Genomic DNA, 23,166 nt, shown 5'->3' on the forward strand with positions numbered 1-23,166 from the left:
ACTATCACTGGATGGTGAGGGGAATGCACTTTTTTTTTTAGCTGCACAGAAAGGCTTAGGCTTGCACTTAGCATGGTGCTTAACAGTCATTACAGGCGCGCTGAAGTTGGCAAGTTTCGCCACTTAGAAACAGCAACTGAGTCTGAACTACAAGCAATTTAGCAGCTTGAGTGATTGGGTGATTTTGCATGAGTTGAACGCTGGCCAACATACTACATTGTCAGTTAGAAAATGTATGTTTTCTTTAGGATGATTTACAGGTATATACATTGGCTTTGTAAACTATACGGTGAGGCAAAAAGATTTTGGGAAAAGTAGTTGCAATTGTTCTGACAAGCATTGCAAGAATGATTAGATTTGTGATTTGTGTTTGATGGGAACGTTTCTATTTAAACACATCACAGAGCATTAACATTTAACTGAAGATTGAAAGCTGAGCTGCTAAACTAGACAATAATCCCATGTATTTCAGGACATATTGTAGAGGTGTGAGTTAGAAGCTTTTATACAGAATAAGACAGGAAATTGAGTTGTTTGTGGAGGAAATAAAGTCATTTTTCAATTTAAATTTGATTGCCATACTGCTACAACACTGCTACTTGACACTCTTAGTTTATGTGGCAAATTGGGTGATACTCAACTGTTTGGACCTGTTTAATCGTCTGGATTTTGTGACTGAGATGGAACCTGATTTTGGTCAAATTGTCTGTTACTGTCTAGATGGAGAACACTTACAGTACGTAATTGGTTCATACATTTGAGCTCAGAATACTTGCTTACTCGCCAGAATGATTCTAACCATTTTGTGTCTATTTTGGTTCACATTTTCTTCTATTTCAATCGAACATGATATTCAAAAAATCTGGATCAGACTGTTGGCACTGCTGTAGTATCATTGTGATCTTCAATGGTTTCCTGTTGAGACCTTCTTTGGTTGGATTTAGATGAAGAAACTGCTTAGTGGATCCATCTGGCTTGGTCTTGGTACAAGTCCAGAATGGCTGATGAGTAATTGACCTTTTGACCTTCACACACACATTCACTCAATCTTAACACCAACTATGCATATCTAGAATTAACAAATTTACTTGATGAATATGTGAACATTTCCAGTTTTTTGTTTTTTTTTAAATAGATTTTGAACTTGAATGTGAAAAGAGATAATAGTGTGTGTTCAGCCTTACAGTAGTGGCAGCATATGGGCAACTCTGTGCTCAGTAAACAGTGCCGGAGTCTGTCTGGCTTCCTGGGGCAGACAGGCTGGCAGTCGCCCCTCAGCAGCCTCCATTCATTCAACTGTTTAACCAGCCACTCACCCATTCAGCCAGAAGTCAATACATGAGTCCATCCAAGCATTCTAGGAGACTGTGATTAACTGGCATCTGGGCTGGTTTTGATCAAGCTTCTTGCAACAATGAAATGGAAATCACTCCTATTTTTTTCTGTAGATGCATGTGCATGTGGCACTAAAAACAAAGTTTAAAATCAATGTTGCTGCAAAGATATTTGAAACGTTGTATAATTGCTAGAGTGTATCATCAAGTTGTATTAAATTCTAGTGCTGTCAATTTCTTTAAACAATCAGATGAATCACGTCTTTATACCTAAACATAAAATCATTCTAGTTTGAAATGTTTTAAGTCTTTTTTCATAATAAAACTGTGTGGTCACATGTTTCAAATTAATGTACATGACCGAACAACAGGTTTAGTGGGTTCAAGGCCTTCACTGCTCGTCACAGTGCACGCAGTGTTCAACTCAAGATCTCTGTGGCATCTTTGGGTTTTTTTTCTGGTGCAGAGCAAAGCCTCTCCACCTCTCCACCTCTCCACACTCTTAAACATCAGTCACTGAGTGATCTGCCCTCTTCCACGTGAGGAGTGATGGATTTTACATGTAAATTTAACCTCCTAAAATAATCCTCCTTCTTCCAGGTAAAGCCTCCAGCGTAATCTAAAAGAGTGCGTTTGGTCTAAACAGATCTGTGTTTTGCCATCCATGAAAATTCATAAATGTTCTATGATTAATTGTATGAGTTGTAATTTGATAGAATTTTCACAAAAAAACAACAACTTTTTTCTCATCTACAACATATGTACCGTAATTTTCGCGCTATAGAGCGCTCCTGCATAAAATCGCACCAATGAAATACATTTTAAGATAAGATAAGCCTTTATTTGTTCCACAATGGAGAAATTCCAGTGTGGCATCACAAAGTAGGTACAGAAGTAAATAATATATAACAGATAACTTATAAAAAACTTTAAAAAACACTCTTAATACTCTTATACATATATAGACCGCACCTGCCAAAAAGCTGCAGGTGCCTACGTTGTAACATGAGATATTTACACAGAAAGATGGTACACGGTTTTGATGCGCCGGTTGTCTTGAGCCTCACGAGTCTTATTAGGCTAATTTCTCAGTGAATATGAGTTGGATTGTAATAAAACACATAGCATTTTGAAGCTTAACAAACAGAAAACACATCACACTGTCCTAACTGCCCCCTCTGTCCTTGATTACTCTGTGTGAGCTGATTTATTTGTGTGTGTGTGTGTTTTCACATTTGGTAACTGCCATATGTCGCATGTCCGCGCTCCATGTGTTTGTTTGCGTTCAGCTTCGTCTAGATTAATTTCCTCATTAGATTCATTACTCCATGAATATGACTTGATTGTAATAAAACACAGCATTTTGAAGCTTAACATACAGACGTCCGCCGACGTCTTCTTCTACAGAGTGTCAAACGCTTGCGCTTGCATTGGCCGTTAGCCAGTAAAATCTATAAATTAAAAAACTAAAATTACTGTAATTGAAAACACAAAATAAACATCACTGAGATTTTCCTTTATTTCTTTAAGTTACATGTGTCTTTAGTCTCTTTGATCCATGTGTAAATAGTAACCTCAATCATTTGTGTCTCAAGCTCATTCACTTCCCATTTGTAACCGTTCACTTCTATTCATTGCTCATTCTTCCATGTCTAAGGTCCCTTCCTTTCACTCACTCTCCTGTCCTCCGGCCCTCTGCCACTGGCCCCTGATGGAGGTGAGCAGGACACAGGGGAAGCAGCTTCATCAATAATACAAACGTCATATTAGCACCGAAAAATAATGCACTGCAAAAATGGAATGTCAAACCCTTCTGCACACCTTCAAAATGGTCAGTGGTGTACAAGGGGGTCTTGGAGTCCCAAGCGAAACATAACATTGATTACAGGCTTAAAAAATAATGTAAAAATCCAAATAATCATTCTGATTCTGAACATTAAAACATACAAGCCCAACTGACCCCATTTTATGTTATTTTTTGCAATACAGCAAACATAATTAAAAAGAAATGTTAAGATGCACAAAAACATGCCTAAGGGTGGACAAGACATTCAGTAATGCACAGACTCTGATATTTTTAAAGATAAACCAAAAATGAAATAATTGGTGCAAAAAGTACAAATATTTTACCGTTACTTTACTAGTGTAATATATCTTGTACAAGTTGGAGTAAAGGTATGGTGTCTGAAAACTACGAGTGGTATAATTTCATAATCTATATGTGCATTTTCAATAATTCAAGTCATTTTGTATGTACTCTAGACTATCCTTTCTTGAACAAAATGAACTTGCACAGAAAATCCCTTGTCTATTACTCGTCTGTCATTGGCTTTCTGCTCATCAACAAACGGAGCACCACGCAGCTTTGTCCTGGGGGGTGCCAGCTGAGGAGGAGGTGGAGGTTTAGAGTGCCTCAGCTCTGCCAGGACTCCCCACGGCTCAGGCCTTGGCTGCAGGAATACTAACGGCCCGACAGCTGAGGCCCGTGGCTCTGCTGTGGTGGAACAAACAAAGGACGGGCTGATTGTACCACGTGAAAGAGGCACAGACGGACTTGAGAGCTATTGGCAGGAAGCAGCAATGCAGAGGACTTGGAGGATGAGAAATTGATTGGAGATGACCTTGAAACAGTGCAGTGGTAATTAAGAATTGGAACAGGTAACAAATTAAACAACACTACAACTCGTATTTTGTCAGAAGTTGATTTAGTCCATTAACCTGACCAGCTGTCTTTCCATATTTGATGACAATTGGTGCTTGTATTAATAAATAAGGAATAAACGTGGGTATTCTTGCCATAACAACCCATTGTTTGACAACCCTGAACTGCATCTTATGACATTTTTCTACCCTGACATTTTTAAGACGTCTCTTTATTTGGTTTGAAATGTGATCATGCTTTTGGCCGCCGGAAACTTCCACTATAATTTATTTTGTGTGATTCAAGTTTCTAACCAAACTATCTCAAGTTTGCTTATTTTTATGCCATGTCAGAGGAAACCTTTAATTATTAACACAACACATTATCTTGCTACAATAGACATCCAAGGCTTACTCAGGGTTTGCAGTTTAATCCAGATATATTTATACTTTTTCACATTTTATAACTTGTATTTTTCTATTATATGGAAGAAAGTTTAAATGTATGCCTCGGGGACTTGCTTTCGCTTTGCAGAGACAACTTGAATTGGGCATGTGTCATCACCTTCCGCGCAAACTACATACAAATTAGTTATTTTGTTTATTTATCTTCGTTAGCTGTACCCGAGAACCTGGGATCCAAATAATCTCCCAACAAAAGGATGTTAAACAATCAAAAGTGATTGTTTTGCCTGGAATATTCCACTATATGGCATTAAAGGAAGAGAAATATGTTTAATCTTCAGGCATTATTCCTAAATATCTTAAGAAATCCCATATAGCATTCAAAAACAAAAGCATGAGTGTCACGCCCATTCCTCGCTTTGGCCATTCCCTTGATATATAATGCCATTAATGCTACTCTGAAGTCTCCTCGAGGGAGCTTGTGCCGGCAGTGTGTGGAGTGCTGTTGTACCCGCCTCCGTGCGGGGGGATTTTCTTCATTTGTGTTCTCAATGCTCAGTCCAGATGCTCTTGTCTTCTCCTCTGAGGTTTTTACTCTCTTTAATGAGCCCCTTGAACTACCCTTTCCCGCAAAACGAGCCTTTGATTTGTACAGTTTGTTTAGTTCGGGGCATCATTGCAGAATCTCTGGCCAACACAAACACGCACGGGCGATTTCTGCTCCCCAGTCTTAACACAACCGACAATTCATACAGTAATTACAATATTTCTATGTCCGGTTATGTGTTACGAAGCAGCATGCCGTCGTAACCTCGCTGCCCCTTCTCGAGAATAAAATCTTCCTTTGTTAAAGAAAATGCCATTAGGGTAAACTTTGTATCTCCGCAGAGCACAAATTTTCCATTTAATTGCCACTGCAGTGACATTTTCACTACTTTTTATTTGTTCTATGTTTAATAGTGGCTGTCAAGAAGTGGCCCCTCCAGCTGTAGTTTGCACTGCGAGTTCTTTTAGGCATTTTTCTCCGTATGCTAATAATGAATGGCCCGGTGCACTCATTCAAGCTGGCATAAAAGCAATTCATTAAGTGAGCAGGTGGAAGCAAAGACCTAGTTCGCCTAAATCTTAAAGAAACTAATGAAGATTGCAAAGCTCTTGTCGCAACTGGCAAATAAAGTGTTTATCCTGTCAATTGTCTGTGCGTCATGTTAGCTTTAATGACAGAAAGCTCAATTGCTGCCTGACATTTTCAAAAACTTGTGCCAATGAAATGATCAATGGTTTTCTTGAGGCGTTCAGGCCTTTTTTTTTTTTTTAAACCAGTACAATGCAAATGTTTTTGTTCTGAAAACCCAAGGGAGGAATGTAGTCAGTACTGCGTAAATGGAAAATTATGTGTCATTATACAGGCCTCTTATTTACATTTTATTGTTACTGCCGTATATATACATAGTTGAAAGTTTATTTATGTTGGGAAACTGTTGGAATAAGTACTTAATTTTGTTACTTTTGTAAAAGTAGAAGAAGAAGAAAAATGTAATAGAAAAAGTAACATACAAAATTCTTCTTTAGTAAAAGTTTGAAATACTTAATTAAAAATATGCTTAGCGTTAAAACTAAACGTATTTCACACAGCTTTTGAGAACTGTTAGTCAATAATGTGCTGATTTTGTGTTAGCAATTCAATCTTATTATAGTAATTTTCTATATTTATTGTTACTACTAGAAAGTAAAAATATATGAAGTAGAAAGCACATATACCTGCTCACAAATGTTGTAAATTAAAAGTAACATACAGCTTCTTAAAAATGTCACTTTAGTACTGTACTTTTACTTTTGTACTGTGTTACTTTCCACAATTGCCTCATATAATATTAATGAGGTGGATCTGGATCTTTTGAATCGAGCCAATTCTCAAGTGGTTTGGAGCAGAGTTCCCACTTTGCAGGAAGATATTTCACTTTTTTTGTGTTAACACGAAATTATTAAAGTGTTTATCTTCATCCATTTGCATTTATTTTTCATGAGACACATTTGTTTAAATTGGGCTGTTGTTGACCCAGTTTAACATATTCTGTAATTACTTGGAAGATAATAGATTGTTAGTAACACAATTGGATCAGTTTTGTTGAGCATATAAATGTTCAGTCTCTGCTCCGGGAATGGGTTTATATCAGTTACTGGCAGATACTTAAAACGGAAGTATTGATCGGCATCAATATAAAGCAGGATTGTTACATCTCTAGATTTGACTGACAGAAACAGCCTCTCTGACCACCACAATCACTGTACATTCTACAGTCATTGTTTTATTGTAGTGTGTTCATAAACTGTGTGAGTGTCTTGAATTCGCGACATACTGCTCAAACTCAAAATGTGGCGTGTTCTTATTCTGTTGTTGCCTGGTGTCGCATATATGCCATTATTGTACACGTCCAGTACCATTATTGAAAACATTCAAAGGATCCTTGTTTTGGGGTCTAACTTAAGTAAAAACCACCATTTAAAACTTTAAAAAAATACATAATTCAGACGTCAAGGGATTAAACTTAAATTAATAATAATAATAAAACAAAAAACTGTTCTGAAATGGTATAGAATAGATACAAAATATATACTGACAAATACCGGTACGTGCATCTTGTGATATTGCAAGTATTCTTATTATTGGGAGTAATTTCACCACAGAACCATGTATTCCACTCATATGTACCTCCGCCTCTCAGGAGCCTCTCACAGAGTGCTTGCTTGCTGAAGTCCTGGAGCTAAACACATGTAGCGCTGGCAGAGGGCTCTCATTGTGTCTCCCACAGACTGACTTTAGCCTCCAGTCCATTTCCTGACAAGCCTCTAATTATAGCAGCACATGTAGCCGTGGATTAGCCGCTAGTGCTAAGATTCTCCATCCCACAGTGAGAGGCTCTCCACATTGGATGGACCTGCTGCTGGACCACTCCGCGCTGGCAGAAATGCTATTTGGGAAGAAGAAATCTAACTATTACAGATATGTGTGCAATATATCAAAATTGAGATCATAATGTGAATGCTGTTTTGAATATATGTGAAATTTGAATATCGAGTTTAGCATTTGTAGTAAAAAAATCTACAGAACGAATGGATTAAAAATAAAAATGTTGTGAACTTTCAATTAAGGATAAGGTGATATAGCTGCACTTTTGTACAGACATTTCACATTTGTCTGATATTTAAACCTCAACTAATATGTTTGACATAACATAAACATAAACATAACATAAAAACATGAATTCAACGTACACAAAATGTTCATCTTTTCTAATACGCCTGACTCTGAACAACACCAATCACGATTTAACTTCAACATTTCCATTAAAGCATTTAACATTCTGAACATACTCATTATTGGATTGATACGTTTTTGTCACTATTTTTCTTTACTTTTCATGATTTATGCTTCACTTCATTTTCAATATTTACCACTGCAATCTCGTGTTTCTGAAGGGATATGAAAAAATGAGCAATTTGATGATGACTACCTGATGTTTTTTTCCGATGTAAACTTTTAAAGACACAATGTTATGCTTGTTTTCTCAATTATGGATTAAAAATCTGCTACAATTCTGGTACAGCTACTTTCCGAGAATGTTTTCCCTATTTTATTTTATTTCTTTACAGTATGCTTTCAGTGTTGCTCAGGCCGGGGTCAGAAGCACTTCCTTATCTGAGCGGCCCCGGAGTCTTTTAATGCTGACGCTGCCCACTGGGAAACACTAGACAAATAATGCCCACTCCAAACGCAGCATCAGATTCTGTCGGCCCATTGAGACAAATAAGTTCAGAACAAACCAAGCAGATTTCTACAATAGGACCCAAGAGCGCCAAGATAAGCTAATCCCTTCCCCACTGTGAGTAAATCTACCTGTACAGAAGCTATACACAATCACATTAACCCACTGTTGAGTTTGAAATGAGGTTGGTCTATTGAATCAGATATGTTGTCAACGAGATAATATCTAAATTGTTGTTTTGTGTTGAGTACATTGTCTTGAAAACGGTTCAATAACTGCAATATTGAGTATATTGTCTAGGAAACGGCCAAATAACTGTAAAACATTTTGATGAATAGAAAAAGCTCCTGACACTTTAGTGGTTTTACACTGTATTCACTCTCTGTGCGTGGCATGATCCTCACTAAGACATTTACAGGCATGTTTTGTCACTTGCAAAAATATGATGAATCTTTCTATATGAGAGGCAGTAGTAGAAGAACACACAATTGTGTTACTAAGTAAAAGTACAGATACAGAGGGAAATTATTTAATAAAATAAAAGTATCACATATAAAAATCGACTTAAGTAAAAGTATTGAAGTACAAAATGTACATTTGGAGTAAACCATATAACACGTAAGAATACTTAATCATTTTGTGGTATAGGCTATATTTACTTTTTCCTGAGCACCACCGACCTAGAGGACAAACTTTTTGTAGTTTTCTTCTGAACAGTAGCAGAGCAATCAGATTATTCCAGTATCAAGTTAAACCTCTATCTTTGTTTGTGACCACATTATGGTCTGTCCTAATGTATCTGGAGGTGTGTTTACTTCCCGGGGATTTGCTTGTTGCTGTGTTGTTGAGAAACAGCTGCTGGATAATGATGTGTGAGAACTGAAACAATGTGATGATGGAGCTGGAGGTATGTGCCTGGCATCCGGGGCTCCCCAAGGCTTGCTCCACCCAGCGACAAGTGGCCCATACTGGGAAAGGGCGCGGGGTGTACCAGATGGGTCAAGGAGCATGACACAAAGCTATTAGGGTTTAGATGGTATTCTGAAGTTGACTCTTTGTACGTTGCTTGGCGAGTATTAGTTGAGTAGACATTGTAGACAGTGAAATACTGGATATATACTGCAATAAATACTGCAATAGCAATACAGTCATGTGAAGAAAATACAACCCCTTGTCTTCGTCTTGGCCATGAGACACTTAAAAATAGTTGAAATCTGACCTTTTCATCTTTGTTAAATGGACAATTACTTCATTAAAAAGCCTCCAAGCATTTTTTAAATTATGAAAAATTAAATAATTTTCTGAGGAGGAGAATCCCAGTAAACCACAATATGAGTTAGTGGCGTCAGAATGTCCAGCAGGGGAAAAAGTAGCGGAGTCTAAATTTCCCACGATGCATCTTTAAAAGTAGTGTCCAGCGAGCATATTTCAAGAGTCAGAAAAACAACAGCGGACATTGACCGGACTTTAAATGGACACAGTATACAAATGAAATCAGAGGAGCTGTTCAACAAAGCTCAGTTGACCCGTGATTATAAATAAACATTGTTAATAATAACCTTTTAGGGTGTAAAGTCAATAGCATTAGCCGCTTAACTTATCTTGAGCAGTTGAAAGATCGATAGTTTGTTTCCCACCTCAGGCAAAAAGCGTCTGTTTAATACTTAACATGAGATCCATCTTGTACGATTAACATTAGTCCAATGATACATGCGTTTTACCGGAGTTTAGCGGACTCAAGTGAGAAAGTAGTGAGCTCAGTGTCCGAATCGCTCTGTGAAATGTAGTGAATGAGGGGTTAGAGATGATCTGAGTGTCCAGTACAACTCCAAAATCACACACTCAGTAAATGTGGAGTTGTGAGGTCTGGACGTGTAATATTTGAAATAAATGTAGACATGGTTAGAGCGTTTATGTTCAGTTGATAAATGAGCTCTGACAGCTGCAGGTGGTGCTCTCCTGACAGCAAACGCAGGTAAAAGAGACACTTTCCAACAAAATGACACAGCCTGACTAATTAAACAGTTTCAACATCTTATGGCAGCCATGTTCGGAGGTGATATAACTCGGCAGATGTTCCTGTCACTGCACTTTAGATTAAATTAATGTTGAAGACCAATATCTCAGTAAACTTGCTTGCTTCCAGGCTTTTAGCTACGGACGGGGTATCTCGACATGTGGACGGACATTTCCGAGGGCAAGGACGGTGTAATTTTTATTAATACATTTTAGAAAAGTTTTTAAATCGGGCCGGGAAGCGTTTGACGATAGTCCAACAGTTAACTGTTTACAAGTGAAAATTTGCATGCTGCGCTGATTGGTCGACAAAGTTTGTGTGCTTGGCTCTGATTGGCTGCCGAGCCGTGGTTCGGCATTTTCCAGACCACCCAAATACCATGTAAAATACGGCGCGATACGCCGCTCTTAAGTGGCGGAGTGTGATCCACACGGCCGAGAGTATGGAAAGTCAATATGATACTAGAGGCGTGCGGACGCCGCTTTAAAGATCGCCTCGTTAAAAGCACAGCTGTATTTAGTAAAAGCGTCAAAAAAAGGTCGTGAAACACATTGGCTTTTCCAAAAAACTTTAAGCACCCTGTTGGACGGGGTGTTTTCAAATCCTAGCTAAAAGCCTGCTTGCTTCCATACCTGAGATGGTCTTTATTTGAACTGTCGTATTCAAGTTCAAATAAAGGTTCAAGCTACATTTTATTTGGTCGTTCAAGCAGAATATTCACACATACATCATTATTATTCTTATATTATCTGCCCAATGATAGTCTTCATATACCCTTCCTACTTTAAGTTTTAACAGACTCTCTTTCCATGAAGCCTGCTTTAATTTGTGTCCCAATAAGTGTCTTTATTCTGTTTAAAAACAGACTAGTGTAGCGAGCGGCGCCCTGATCCCCCTGAGCCTGAATGTGTTTACAACATGTTTTATCATTCTGTGGATTTATTGAAAGTATTATAAAAAACTAAATCCGGTGGTGCATCTCCACAGAGGAAGAGAAACGGCATGCATGAACTACAAACCGCCTTTTAAAATCCATTTAACTCAAAGATACAAGTGATAAAAGTCTGAACTAGAACAAAAATAATGGTCTAAAGTAGAACTACGTTTGCATTCGTTCTGGACTAGATGAATCCGTGATTCCAAAAGGCTCTGAACTATGAAGCTGGTTTAATTTATAAAAGTGAAGTTTCTCTCTTCCCTGACAAATCCTCTGTACTATGGTTGCCAGGCCTCTGCAACCAAACCCACGCGAGCGCCTGCGGAACGTATGGCGCAGCTGTTTCCACTGTTTATGAAAGTAAATGGCCCTGGCCCCTCCTCGCTCTCACGCTCACATAGAACTCCACAGAGCGCAGATGGCTTTGGATATGAGGATTTGTCACTGAAATGCAGGACTTTAATAAGGATTATTCGAAAATGAATATATTTTACCTGGAAAACTAGTAAAGGAAACAAATCTGGAATGTTTGTGTAGGTCTAAACTAAACTAGTACAAGACTATTGGCACATTTTTAGCTTAATTTTAAACCACTGGAGATTTTAAGATGCAAAATACTAAATTTGACATTCATTCAAAAGTATTCTGACAATAAAGTGATACAGCAGTTTATCGAGTTGTTCCTCCTTTGCTTCTTTAACATTGTTTTGGCTATGGACGTTTTATAATGCTTGTTTTTATACATTTTTGAGTGGTCAGATATTCCCCGTCCGTTATACATCTTCATTTGTTGTCGTGCTGTAGTTGCTAACGTGTGTCCTGTTTGAGCCACTTATTTATAATTCACCACTGACCTTCATACGAGTCCTACCAGGATGGTACACCGCAGCACATGATAGTCAGTGTATGTGTGTTATATGTGTTTGTATGGAGCTGCTCAAGGCTTTGAAGCTGCACCTCTCCTCAGTGGGACAGATAGGGCAGAGGAAGGTCACCATGGCATTCATACAACTAACCTTTGGTCCAAATGTCACTGCACAATACCCACACAATATAGAATTCAAACAGCCTTAGTATTGATTGGAAGGAAAATGCCATCTTAGTTTAAAACAGATGAAAAGGAATAAAATAAAGCAAATAAAATAAATAAATAAAATAGATAAATATTGCTCTCTTTCTCTTGTTCTTTGATTGTGTTTTGTTTTATTGGGTTTCTCTGTTCTGTTTTACATTAGGCCGCATCTGGCAGTGTGATATAATCAAATTGTAGAATCTGAATAGTTTCTTAAAATAGTTTAAAATTGAGCTGGAGATCAAGTCAGAACTCTATGGTAGAGCTTGACCTGGTCTGGGTTCCACATCTCTGTATTTACTGGGCTTAAACATGCCCATTAAACATGAAACAAAGACTGGCATGAACTGCAATATATTTTCTGTCAGCATAAATTTACAAAAGTTAAATTATTTTTCACAATAGCCTCATAAAGGGATGCAATTTTTCATCTTCAAAGGCAGGATTGTTGTCAGTTGAAAGGACTCTATGATCAATAATATTATTGAGGACCCAATCCCAAATAAATAATGATATGGTTCAACATTTGTGTATTTCTATTTCTTTCAAATCTCCCTCAGAGTTATGCCCTGCTCACCATCTGAGATATGACATCATTAATATGCAACAACCTACTGCCTTACGGAAAAATGCCCTATATTACTGTAATCTGTTACCGCTCCAGACCGCTGCGGTGTCTGGGAAAACTACACTGTTTGCTAATTCTTTCCACCGACCTGCACCTCTCCCAGACCTGTGGCTGCAGTACTCGGAGGTCATATTGACGGCACGCTTTGATTTGAATCACTTTGGAACGGTCCAGAACCGCATCCGACTCACATTTGGTGTAAACTCGCTGTTACTTGGCGCACTGGCAATCTGAAAGAGCAATGCTTGGTTTTGATTTATGAAAGTCTGCGTTACTCATCTTTTTACATCATAGTGGCACTTAACCTACTTAAGGCACATAGTTGGGATACGGTCCTGTTGCATTACCAGTTGCAATTCATGTATACAATAAAATAAGTGCTTTTTAAATCACAAATGCCATTACATTATACAAAATTTGCCCCTTCACCACTTTAAGCAAACTTCACTTTCTCTTCCATTACATTTTTAGCATTTTATTCTCTGGGAAAACAGGGTCATGTGTACTTTTCTTCTCACAGTACGGTCATAGAGCCATGTAATTTACAGTACTGGTAAGTCACATTGCTGGTCTATCCTCTTCCGCATCCCAGTTGGAGCTCTCCCTCTGAGTATCCTCCATAGTCCTCGTGAGTGCTTCTCCACAGCTTTCCTCTGACTTCATTTAGACTTTGCTTTGTGTCTGTAATCTCTGCTTCACCTCTCAAAACCTCCTGCTTGGCTCTCGTCTCAAGATTACTGGTGCTGTATAGGTTCAGTCCTGCCCGCTGCACAGACACACATGGGCCGAAGGCCTGGCGGGGAAATGATAGCCTCTCAGTGTGAAAAGCCTGATATACTGTCTTTGCACTGGGAGGAAATTACAGTGCTCTATATGTGACAAATGCACAAGAGCACAACGCCTGTTCCTCTTGTCAGGGACGCAAGCGGAGATGGTACTGTAGTCCCCAAGATCTGTTTTTACTTCCAAATGAATGTTTCTTTCTTTCATTTTACAAAACTAAAAAATACAGACCATGACACAAAGAGAGATACAGCAAACAATTATGGTACAAGACATAACAACAAAGACAACAACAAAACAGAACAAATCAAAATGCTGTGTATATCGCATTTAGTGTGTCGTTTGTTAAATTAAGTAATTTTTCCAAGAGCATTTATTCCATTTCATGAATGAAACAAACAAAACCTAGGCACCAAGTCTGTGACATTATACAACAAATATCTTGACTAAATTCAGCTTTTTAAAACCATTTGACCTGTAACTTAACTGCTACTTGTAAAGAGAAGTACATCTTATTGTTAAATGGTTTAAAAAGCTTTTTTAAATGTACACCAGCTTATGTTTCCCATTCCTCCTCACCTCTGCGTATACATTAGAGTCTCTCCCCCCTTCCTTCCTGTCAGCTGTGTCCCCTGGCGGAGCAGCGGGGGCAGGAAGTCCTCTGTATCTGCCGCTAAACGCTTTAATTAAACTCCGGAGCGCTGGGGATGAGACAAAGGCTTAATACCAGTGGCTCATTTAAACCTTCTACATCTGCACTCCGCTTTTATCAGCCTGATATTTAACATGTCGAAGTGAAGGCTACGTCCAAGTGGTTTGGAAATAGTCTTCTCTTTCTGAGCTTTTTCGTTATATATTCAGACTGAGCCACGGAAATCAGATTTTAATAAAACTTGTATTATTCCAAATACAGATACAAATAAGAAAAAAATAATTGAGAACTATTAAAGCGTGAAATTGTGATCTTATTATGATCGGTCATCGGAAGCAATTTTCCTGGTAATTTATGAGAGACAATAAACACGCTAAAAATAAAATAATAAACTTACCGAAAATAAACTCCTCAGCCACTTCAGCAGGTCTAAAACCACAAATACTTTTACTTTTTAGTCCATTTAATAAGTGTAATGAAGTAGAAAGGGCCGATATCTTCTCTCAAATATAGTGACGTAAAAATAAAGTACAGATACTTAAGTACTTTACTTTTACTTTTGTACATTCCACCACTGGCATTTCCATTGATCTTGATACAATATTTGTATCTTATTCCTTTAATCTCTTACTACTACTACGACTACTACTACGACGACGACCGACGACAACTACGACCAGCGATTACTACTTAGACCAGCGATTCCTAGCCCTAGCGTGTCAGGTCCACCTTTTTTTTTTTTAATGTGTGTTATTAATTTCTTGGTCAAGTCTAATTATCATAATAGACCCTCCCCATGAAAAAAAATATTATCACAGATATTTATTAATTATTAGGCTTAACATGCGCGGTGTGCTCACGACATGGGCGCAGCATGCCAAAGTGCTGCGCAGCTGCCAGCCTCAGGTCACAGCCAAAGCCGCTCGTCAACCCAAAATACACACCAAGCGTATTTTTCCCGATTGAGACTCGCAGTGAAGCTGTTTTTATTAGAAATACATAGAAATGTGCTTTTAATGATGCAATTTGATGTCTTGAGCCTATCAAGCTTTGATTAAATACCAAAAGAAAGACCAGCTCAGATTGACGGTGATTAAACACTTTTGTTTCTCATTCAAAAAGTCTCGCGTCTGACCTAACCAGCCCACTGAGATGGGCTATGAGACACTATAAACACATTAAACATAATCAGCTGCTAAACATATTCAGCAGCTTTGGCTGAGGCAGACCAGTTCTATGGGCCAGTCTGCTCTAGGCTTTACCATAGAGTAGAACAGACGGCAGCTGCAGTCGCTTCTGTCCGCTCGTTCCGTGTTTCACTCTAACCTCTCTGCGAGGCCACAGTTTGTTTAAGTACGCCGCACCTTTCATTCTTTCAGTACAAGATGATCGGTGACGGTCAACAACCACATCAACTACAGCTATAGAAACAAAATTAAGTTGGACGATGTTAAACAATCAGCCATAGCGGAAAAGCAGAGGTATGGAAGATATTTCAACTGGTGGTTGACCTCGGCATTGTGCAGGGTTGCCTTGTCCCTTTTAATAAACACGTTATTTATTTCATACTCTTTAGTCCATCATTTACAAATTTACACTCCAATTGGGAAGTAAAATGACAATAATAACAAAAAGCATAATTTAGGTCGGGCCGCACGAGCCAGCCGCACGAGCCACTCGGGCTTACAGATATACGAGGCAGATCTTAACTCTACTACTGACACCAACACAGAATAAGCTAACAACAAACAAAATAACAATGTAATAAATTCAAACATATAGCTGTACCAGAATTTCTGCTGTAATACCACCAAAGATCACCCATTGTCCGAGATGAAAATAACCCATAATATGCAATTTTGTCTTCTTACAGCTCATACAGTATTTTGGTCCCTTGGGTGCACCTGGCTCATATTCATGTCACACGTTCCTCTCTAAAAACCTCCGAGGTCTTCAATCATAATTTCCATTTGAAAAGCCAATCTCGGCCTTGTCTCGCTTCAATGTACATAAGGAGCTCAGAAGAGTGAAGAGTGGGGAGTATTATAATGTAAGGGCTTCAGTGAGTTCTCCGTCAAAGAAAAAAAATGACTCCAGTTCACGCCCTTAGTGTTTAACGGGATTATTAAGAAGAAAGGGATGCATAATCACTAGATATGATAGTGGTCCTTTTGTCAGATTTGGTAAAAAGAAATAGTAAAGCATTAGCATAATAGGTCTTTAAATGGTAATGATGTGACTTGGGGGTGCCCTACTCGTGTTAAAGGTGATTGACTATGTTTTTTTTTTTATGTACCGTATATTAAGTACAAAACTAAAGCATCGATAGATCATTACTTTACATTTTGTCCATTGAATACAACAATATTGATCAAAAACAACTTGATCATAGAAATGGGTCACCATTTCACCGTAATAGCAGCCAATTGTCATGTATGTATTATTATTGTTGAAAAATGTCTATGTGCCACAGATGTAAACTTGTACACATAACAATACAGGATTACTCAAAGGTGAATTAATCTATAGAAATACAACTTTGACCAAACTAATCTCATCATTAGCTTGGCCATGGTTAAAAGCTCATTAAAGTTGATTTTTCATAATATCTCCACTGTCTATAAAGTGTCAGTGGTGGACAATATAATTTGGGTCAGTTTTATATATTACTTTGTTTGTATTTGTACATTTTGTGGATTGATTTGTAGTCAACAGTCAAGTTCTCATTGACCTTATGCAGGCAATGTCTGGGGTTTTCAAACATAATATAATATTTCCATGACAAAAACGTGCTACAGATTTACGTGTTAGCATTTTACTTGACACCGGATGCATAGAGGCACCTTCACTGTCAGTAAAGGACACTATAGCACTTACAAAATGGTGGTATATGTTTTTGGAATTAAAATCAAAAAAGATAAATGGCTACATACAAAATCTATCCCAAGAGACATCACATAGAATTTGGAGGAAATAATAACTTTGCAAGGTCATGTTATAAGTTAGCGGTGCTTTTGTCACAATCTGTATGTGTTATGGTAATGGTGCAATTCTGTTTTCACAAATAAACAAGACGACTTCAAAGACTGGACTGTTAAAATGCTAATGTTGAATGGTATGTGACCTCTAAGATAACTCTACTCCAGTATGACAGCAGCCAAAAGCGTACAAAAGATAAGAAAAATGTGCCTTTTAAAATACTGTGCATTCTTTTTCAATTCATTTTCCTGCCATCAAATTCAATTGCACGAATGGGTTTGGATACACCTATTGATTTTTGGACAAAGATACAGATACAGAAATGCCATTAATAATGCCGTTTGGTGCCATCTTTTGACTCTGCCGTCATACATGTTTTGTTTGCAGAAGTGATTGCCTTTATACTGGCTAATAATTATTCATGACATAATTTATTTTGGAACCTATACTCTATTCTATTAGTTCAGCAAATAAGATTGCAAGGACAATTTAACTCTATGAATGTGCCCCTTCCACAGATATTTGAAAAGGTACTTGACCTGAATATAATTTGCCTACAATCTAGTACACGCTAATAGACATTTCTACTCCAATGTGTTGCCCTTTTTGTTATAAATACGTAAAACCATTAACAGTTACATCTGAAGTCAGTTCATCATTGAAAATGTTTCATGACCTACTTCATTTTGCATCCAGTTGCTTTGTGGATTTTTGAACATAGTGATGATGCAGTATTTCAAGGGTCTATGCACAGCATTCAGCAAAGCCCTATAGTTTCTGTGTTTCTCCAGTGAAGGTCACTTAATGATAATGTCATTCTGAAAGACTGTTATGGTGTCTCCTCCTCAGGTCTGGCCCGGGCCAAGTCAGTCCCCAGCCACACGTACTCCAATGAGGTTGTGACCCTGTGGTATCGGCCCCCTGACGTCCTGCTGGGCTCCACCGACTACTCCACCTGCCTGGACATGTGGTAAGCACCCACCCCTCTGACACACACATCACCCTGTGACCTCATGGTTCATTCATATTCAGCAAGCGTCAGCCTTACAGCTATATCTTAGCCTTTAACATCATAAGATAGCAATGTTTATTTTAGACAGACAAAATAATTCACTACTGAGGAAGAACTTGAATATAAATGGTAAATTGAATGCACAAACATTTTCTTAAATCAACCATATTTTGACTAACAATATACATGTTGACCTGGTAAAACAGACGATCTTACTGTGAGCCTCTCCACAGATCGGACGTGTAACTTGGCCTGGTGTGGTGTCACCTGTTAGAAAATTGAGATAGTTAAGTTTAATGACATACTGTGGAACATTTAAAATATTTTTTTTTGTAATTTTTAAATACATAAATACATATTTTAGGTTTTTTGTAGCTTTTTATATTAGTTCAAGCTGGGGTGCAGTGAAAACCATGTTTTAATTCTTATATTGGTAGAGATTGATTAAACAAAAAGTATAAATGCGATACCAATATCACAATACGTGCCAGAGCTTTACTTGGTATCGGATTAAATAAAACAATCAGTGGAATTGCGTATCACTACCTTCAACCAAGACTATTCAAGGAAAGACCAGGACTAGGTTTGGATAAACTGCACATATTAGATTTGAAACATTTTTAGTTCTATCTGTAGCTTATGTCTGACCCTGATCATGCCCCAGCCTGCCTGTACTGTTTGTCAGTCTACTATATAGCTATTGTCACACTAAGACAGCAATCATTTTCTCTTCTGGAGCCCTGCGCAGTACATTTTTGAGATGACAAAAAACTATTAAAAGTTATGGGAGAGTCTCACCTGCAGGCAGGCTGTAAATTGTTTTTTTGAACCGATCATAGGATTTTGGCTTTTGTTACCTCTCAATTCTGCCATGTTAATGAAGACAGACAGTTAATTGGAAAATCTGAATGCATTCAGTTTAACATTGAATCTATGTAGTTGTAGAATAAACGTTTGACAGCAAATCTCTGAATTGCTGCAATGGGACTAATGCAATAGAAATATCATTACGTTTGGCAAAACAGGTATGCCATCAATATTTTCTTCAATGATTTTGTGCTGTACTAAATATGCTAAATATATTGACTTGTATGTCAACCATTTGCAGAGAAAGCAAACAGAATATTGTTTGGCAAAAATAATGTTTCTTTAAACCATATATTAAAAACACAAAAGTAATTTGCCTTAATCGTTAATGCAATTTGCCATCTTTGTTTCATGACAATTGGGGACTAAAAAGCTACAAAATGTGTTATAAATGATTATCCCTACTGCTACAACTGTTACTACAACAACTATTACGGAAATAATTAAATGTTCTTTTGCTTTGGAACCTTCCTCAACGAATTACACAGTCTAGGTATGCTACTGCAAATACCACCACTAGCATTGCACATATAAAATGTAGTGCTACTACTACAAATACTTACAAATACTCCTACTAACAGAATTAAACTACTACCAATCCCACTATAACGAAACTGGGAGTAGCAGTGGTACTAATAATAATTGTAGTTCTTGTAGTAGAAGGAGATATAGTTTAACTAGCAGTAATGGTGGTTGTTGTTGTTGTTGTTGTTGTTGTAGTATTAGTTGTATATACAGTATATTAGAACTATCAGTCATGGTTTTGATAGTAATAGTAGGTAGAAATGTAGTTGTTGCAGGAAAAGTAGTACAGCGTGTTCAAAGTCCAACTAACTAACTCACAGTACAATAACAGAACCTGAATAACACTGAAGTTCAAATATACTGTATATGCAAACCAGAACGGGGCAGTTTGGATCACATTTTAAATATTACTCTGTCAGAGGCGCTGTAGTGACCTATTCCAGCTGGACCAGTGGCTGCAGAGGGACGTCCCGAGTGCCTCAGCTGTGTTATCTATCTTCCAATTAAAGGGTAGACAGGCCTCAGCATCCCAGGGGAGCAGCAGGATACTGGGTCTGCTCCAAGGGTATTTTCAGGTGGATAAATGGTGGGAGGGGGCAATTCTGTTCCTCTGTGCACCCCCCCCCAGTGACACCCGACCCCTGGTCACTTTACGAAGCAGTTGCCCGTGACGGAGCAGCTCATGCAGGACGAAAGGGTTTGTGGAGGTGGCTTCCTGTCCCGCGTAGCATCCATCAAACCAACACACGGGTTAGAGGCCGCTGTCTCTGTGGTGATGGGGCGCGCGGTTGTGGATGGACGAGACAGGATTGATCTATTTTTGTGTTTTGTGTCTTTACATGAAAACTAGAAATGTCTGTCAGTGATTCTCGACAGAGATATGTCTTTCTATAATACTAAAACTCCAATAAACTAAAACAAAATAAAACAATGTGGGATGAAACATTTTAAAGGTTGTCATTGGGACACTGTTTTTTTTTTTTTAATCAAGAAGTTTCTAATTCCATCCAGTCTTCAATCTGATTGGAAATATTCAGATGACAACCTTTGACACCCTTTCTACCGTGGACCATTCCTGGACAAATAAAAGATGAATCAAATAATGAAATGCATGATTGTTTTGTTTTTTTTTAATAAAAAGAAGAGGAGAAAAAGATGACTTGCTAATGACTAAACCAGGATTGAACAAAAGTGAGGCATAAATTAAGACTAAACTAAGCCCGAAACTAAAATGCATTCAACTTGGTCTTGGTTTGGTCCGGTTCTTCTTTGTTTCCAAACAAGCGCTAAACAGGTTTCATAACTTCATTTAAATCTCTCTACCAGTTCATGAAATAATAACCACGGTTCACCTTTGCAAAACTAAATATCATATGCTCATCATATCATATTTAAATCTACCTTTTAGTACACACATTTTTGGTGACAATGGTATATAAAGACTACTTTTTTTGCTGTAAGATTATAGTTACATTATTGTCGAACATCTCTTCTGTGTCGGGGACAGATATTTTGATGGAAGACACAAAATCGCTCTATATATACCTTTTTTCCGCTCTGCACTACCTGCTGGTGCAGCTCTAAACGCCTGTCAATCACAACTCCACTCTGCTGTGAACCAGATCATGCTGCGACTCATGGACAGGTGTCGCACTGGTGGAGGCATTGTGAGATATGTCCTTCTGAAAGGACTGTACTATCAAGACAGGAGCCTACAATAAATATATACTCTGCTTTAGATATTGCTGTTTTCAGATTGATCCAGTGAGCCGCAGGAGATATACATACATACATACATACATACATACATACATACATACATACATACATACATACATACATACATACATACATACATACATACATACATACATACATACATACATACATACATACATACATACATACATACATACATACATACATACATACATACATACATACATACATACATACATACATACAGAATGTTGTGCACACCACTATACAGTAAATATGAGGTATATATTCAGCCACATGATTTTGGCAATCCATACTACAACTCCAGGAATTAAAAAGTGGATAGCAAAATTTTGCACTTGTTGTAATCAGTCCTGGATTTTTTCAGTGGTGCAATAAATCTCTTATTTATATGAAAATGTATCTTTTGAGTTGCAAATGTCACCGTTGTGTACAACAGAATAGAATATTTTTTATTTATTTATGGACTCTTATACATCTGGACTATATAACAGACATTCATATTGAATGTGAGTATTCTAATTTATTTAGTAATGTTCACGTCGGTGCAGGTGTGGACAAGGAAAATTAATGTGACAAACATTAAAGAGGAAATGTTAAAGATCTTAATTCTATTCAATTTATTTTTGTAACGCCCAAAATAACAACAGTGGTTGTCTCGGAGGGCGACAGTGAAAAACGGATTAAACAATGTTCATAGGGACATAGGGCAATGTCCCAGCATCCTTTGTACCTAGACAAATGTCCCACTGTCCTTAGACCCTACTTCTCTGCAAGGAAAAACTACCAAACCTCTTTGGGAAAAAGTAAAAACCTGGAGGAGTTCCACAGTGAAGGAGAGATCCGACTACTTCAGACGGACAGGCGGACGCGAGATGGACAGTGGAGCTGAATCCACTCAGGAGGGGAACCAGTTCTTCAGGAGGAGAACCAGTTCTTCGAAACCGATGAAGAACCGTTCATATGGAGTAGAGACCGCTTCTCCAGGGACTCGAGGATCATGTGGGTCCACAGGTCATCATTGTGCCTATCCCACTTCCCCTGGAGTGGCAGGGAGTGGGAAAATAAGAAGAAAAGACAATCAACAGATTGCATTAAATATTGAATATTGTTGATGGGAAAAGTAGTCAGAAGCAGAGGCTAGTGCTCAAGCTGCCATACTTCTCCCAGCATAGTTGCTCCTTGGGCAGTGTAGCTGAAACTGTAGGTTTATATTTCTGTTTCTAACTGGCCTGACCATAAGCCAATTCAAAAAGGAAAGTTTTAAGCCTGGTCTTAAATGAAGAGACTGTCGTTCTCTTTAACATGGACAGGAGCTGATTCCATAACACAGGAGCTTGGTAGCGAAACGCTCTACCTCCTACTGTGCTTTTAGAGACTCTTGGGACCACCAGAAGGCCAGCATTTTGGATGATATGGTACTATAGCATATTTGAGGTAAGATGGGACCATGTCATTTATGGCTTTGTAATTCAGGTGTAGGATTTTGAATTTGATTCTAAACTCGACAGTAGCCAGAGAAGAGACTTCAGCACCGGCGTAATGTGCTCTCTTCTTTTTGTTCCTGTTAGTAATGTTGCTGCTGCATTTTGAACCAGTTGAAAGCTTTTTATGGAGCTTTTAGGACACGCGGCGAGCAGGGAGTTACAGTGGTCTAATCTAGATGTTACAAATGCATGGATACGTTTTTCAGCATCGCTTTTAGGCAGAATTCTGATTTTGGCTATGTTGCGCCTAGTAGGCAGTTTTACAGACTTGATTTATATGTGCTTTAAATGAGAGCTCCTGGTCAAATAAGACTCACAGGT

General features: G+C 38.1%; 1 protein-coding gene across 3 annotated transcripts in view; it reads left to right on the forward strand.

Moving 5' to 3' along the window:
* Positions 1 to 23,166, forward strand: part of cdk14 (cyclin dependent kinase 14) — a 245,850-nt gene that overhangs the window by 124,663 nt on the left and 98,021 nt on the right. For all 3 annotated transcript variants that reach the window (XM_072460366.1, XM_072460365.1, XM_072460367.1), the window contains one exon: positions 18,064 to 18,184. In XM_072460366.1, coding sequence (XP_072316467.1) covers positions 18,064 to 18,184 — 121 coding nt within the window. The remainder of the gene's footprint in view (positions 1 to 18,063; positions 18,185 to 23,166) is intronic.

Source organism: Eucyclogobius newberryi, unplaced genomic scaffold, assembly GCF_026437365.1.
Source record: "Eucyclogobius newberryi isolate DKJ021-1_F unplaced genomic scaffold, fEucNew1.0.hap1 SCAF_3, whole genome shotgun sequence".
NCBI lineage: Eukaryota > Metazoa > Chordata > Actinopteri > Gobiiformes > Gobiidae > Eucyclogobius > Eucyclogobius newberryi.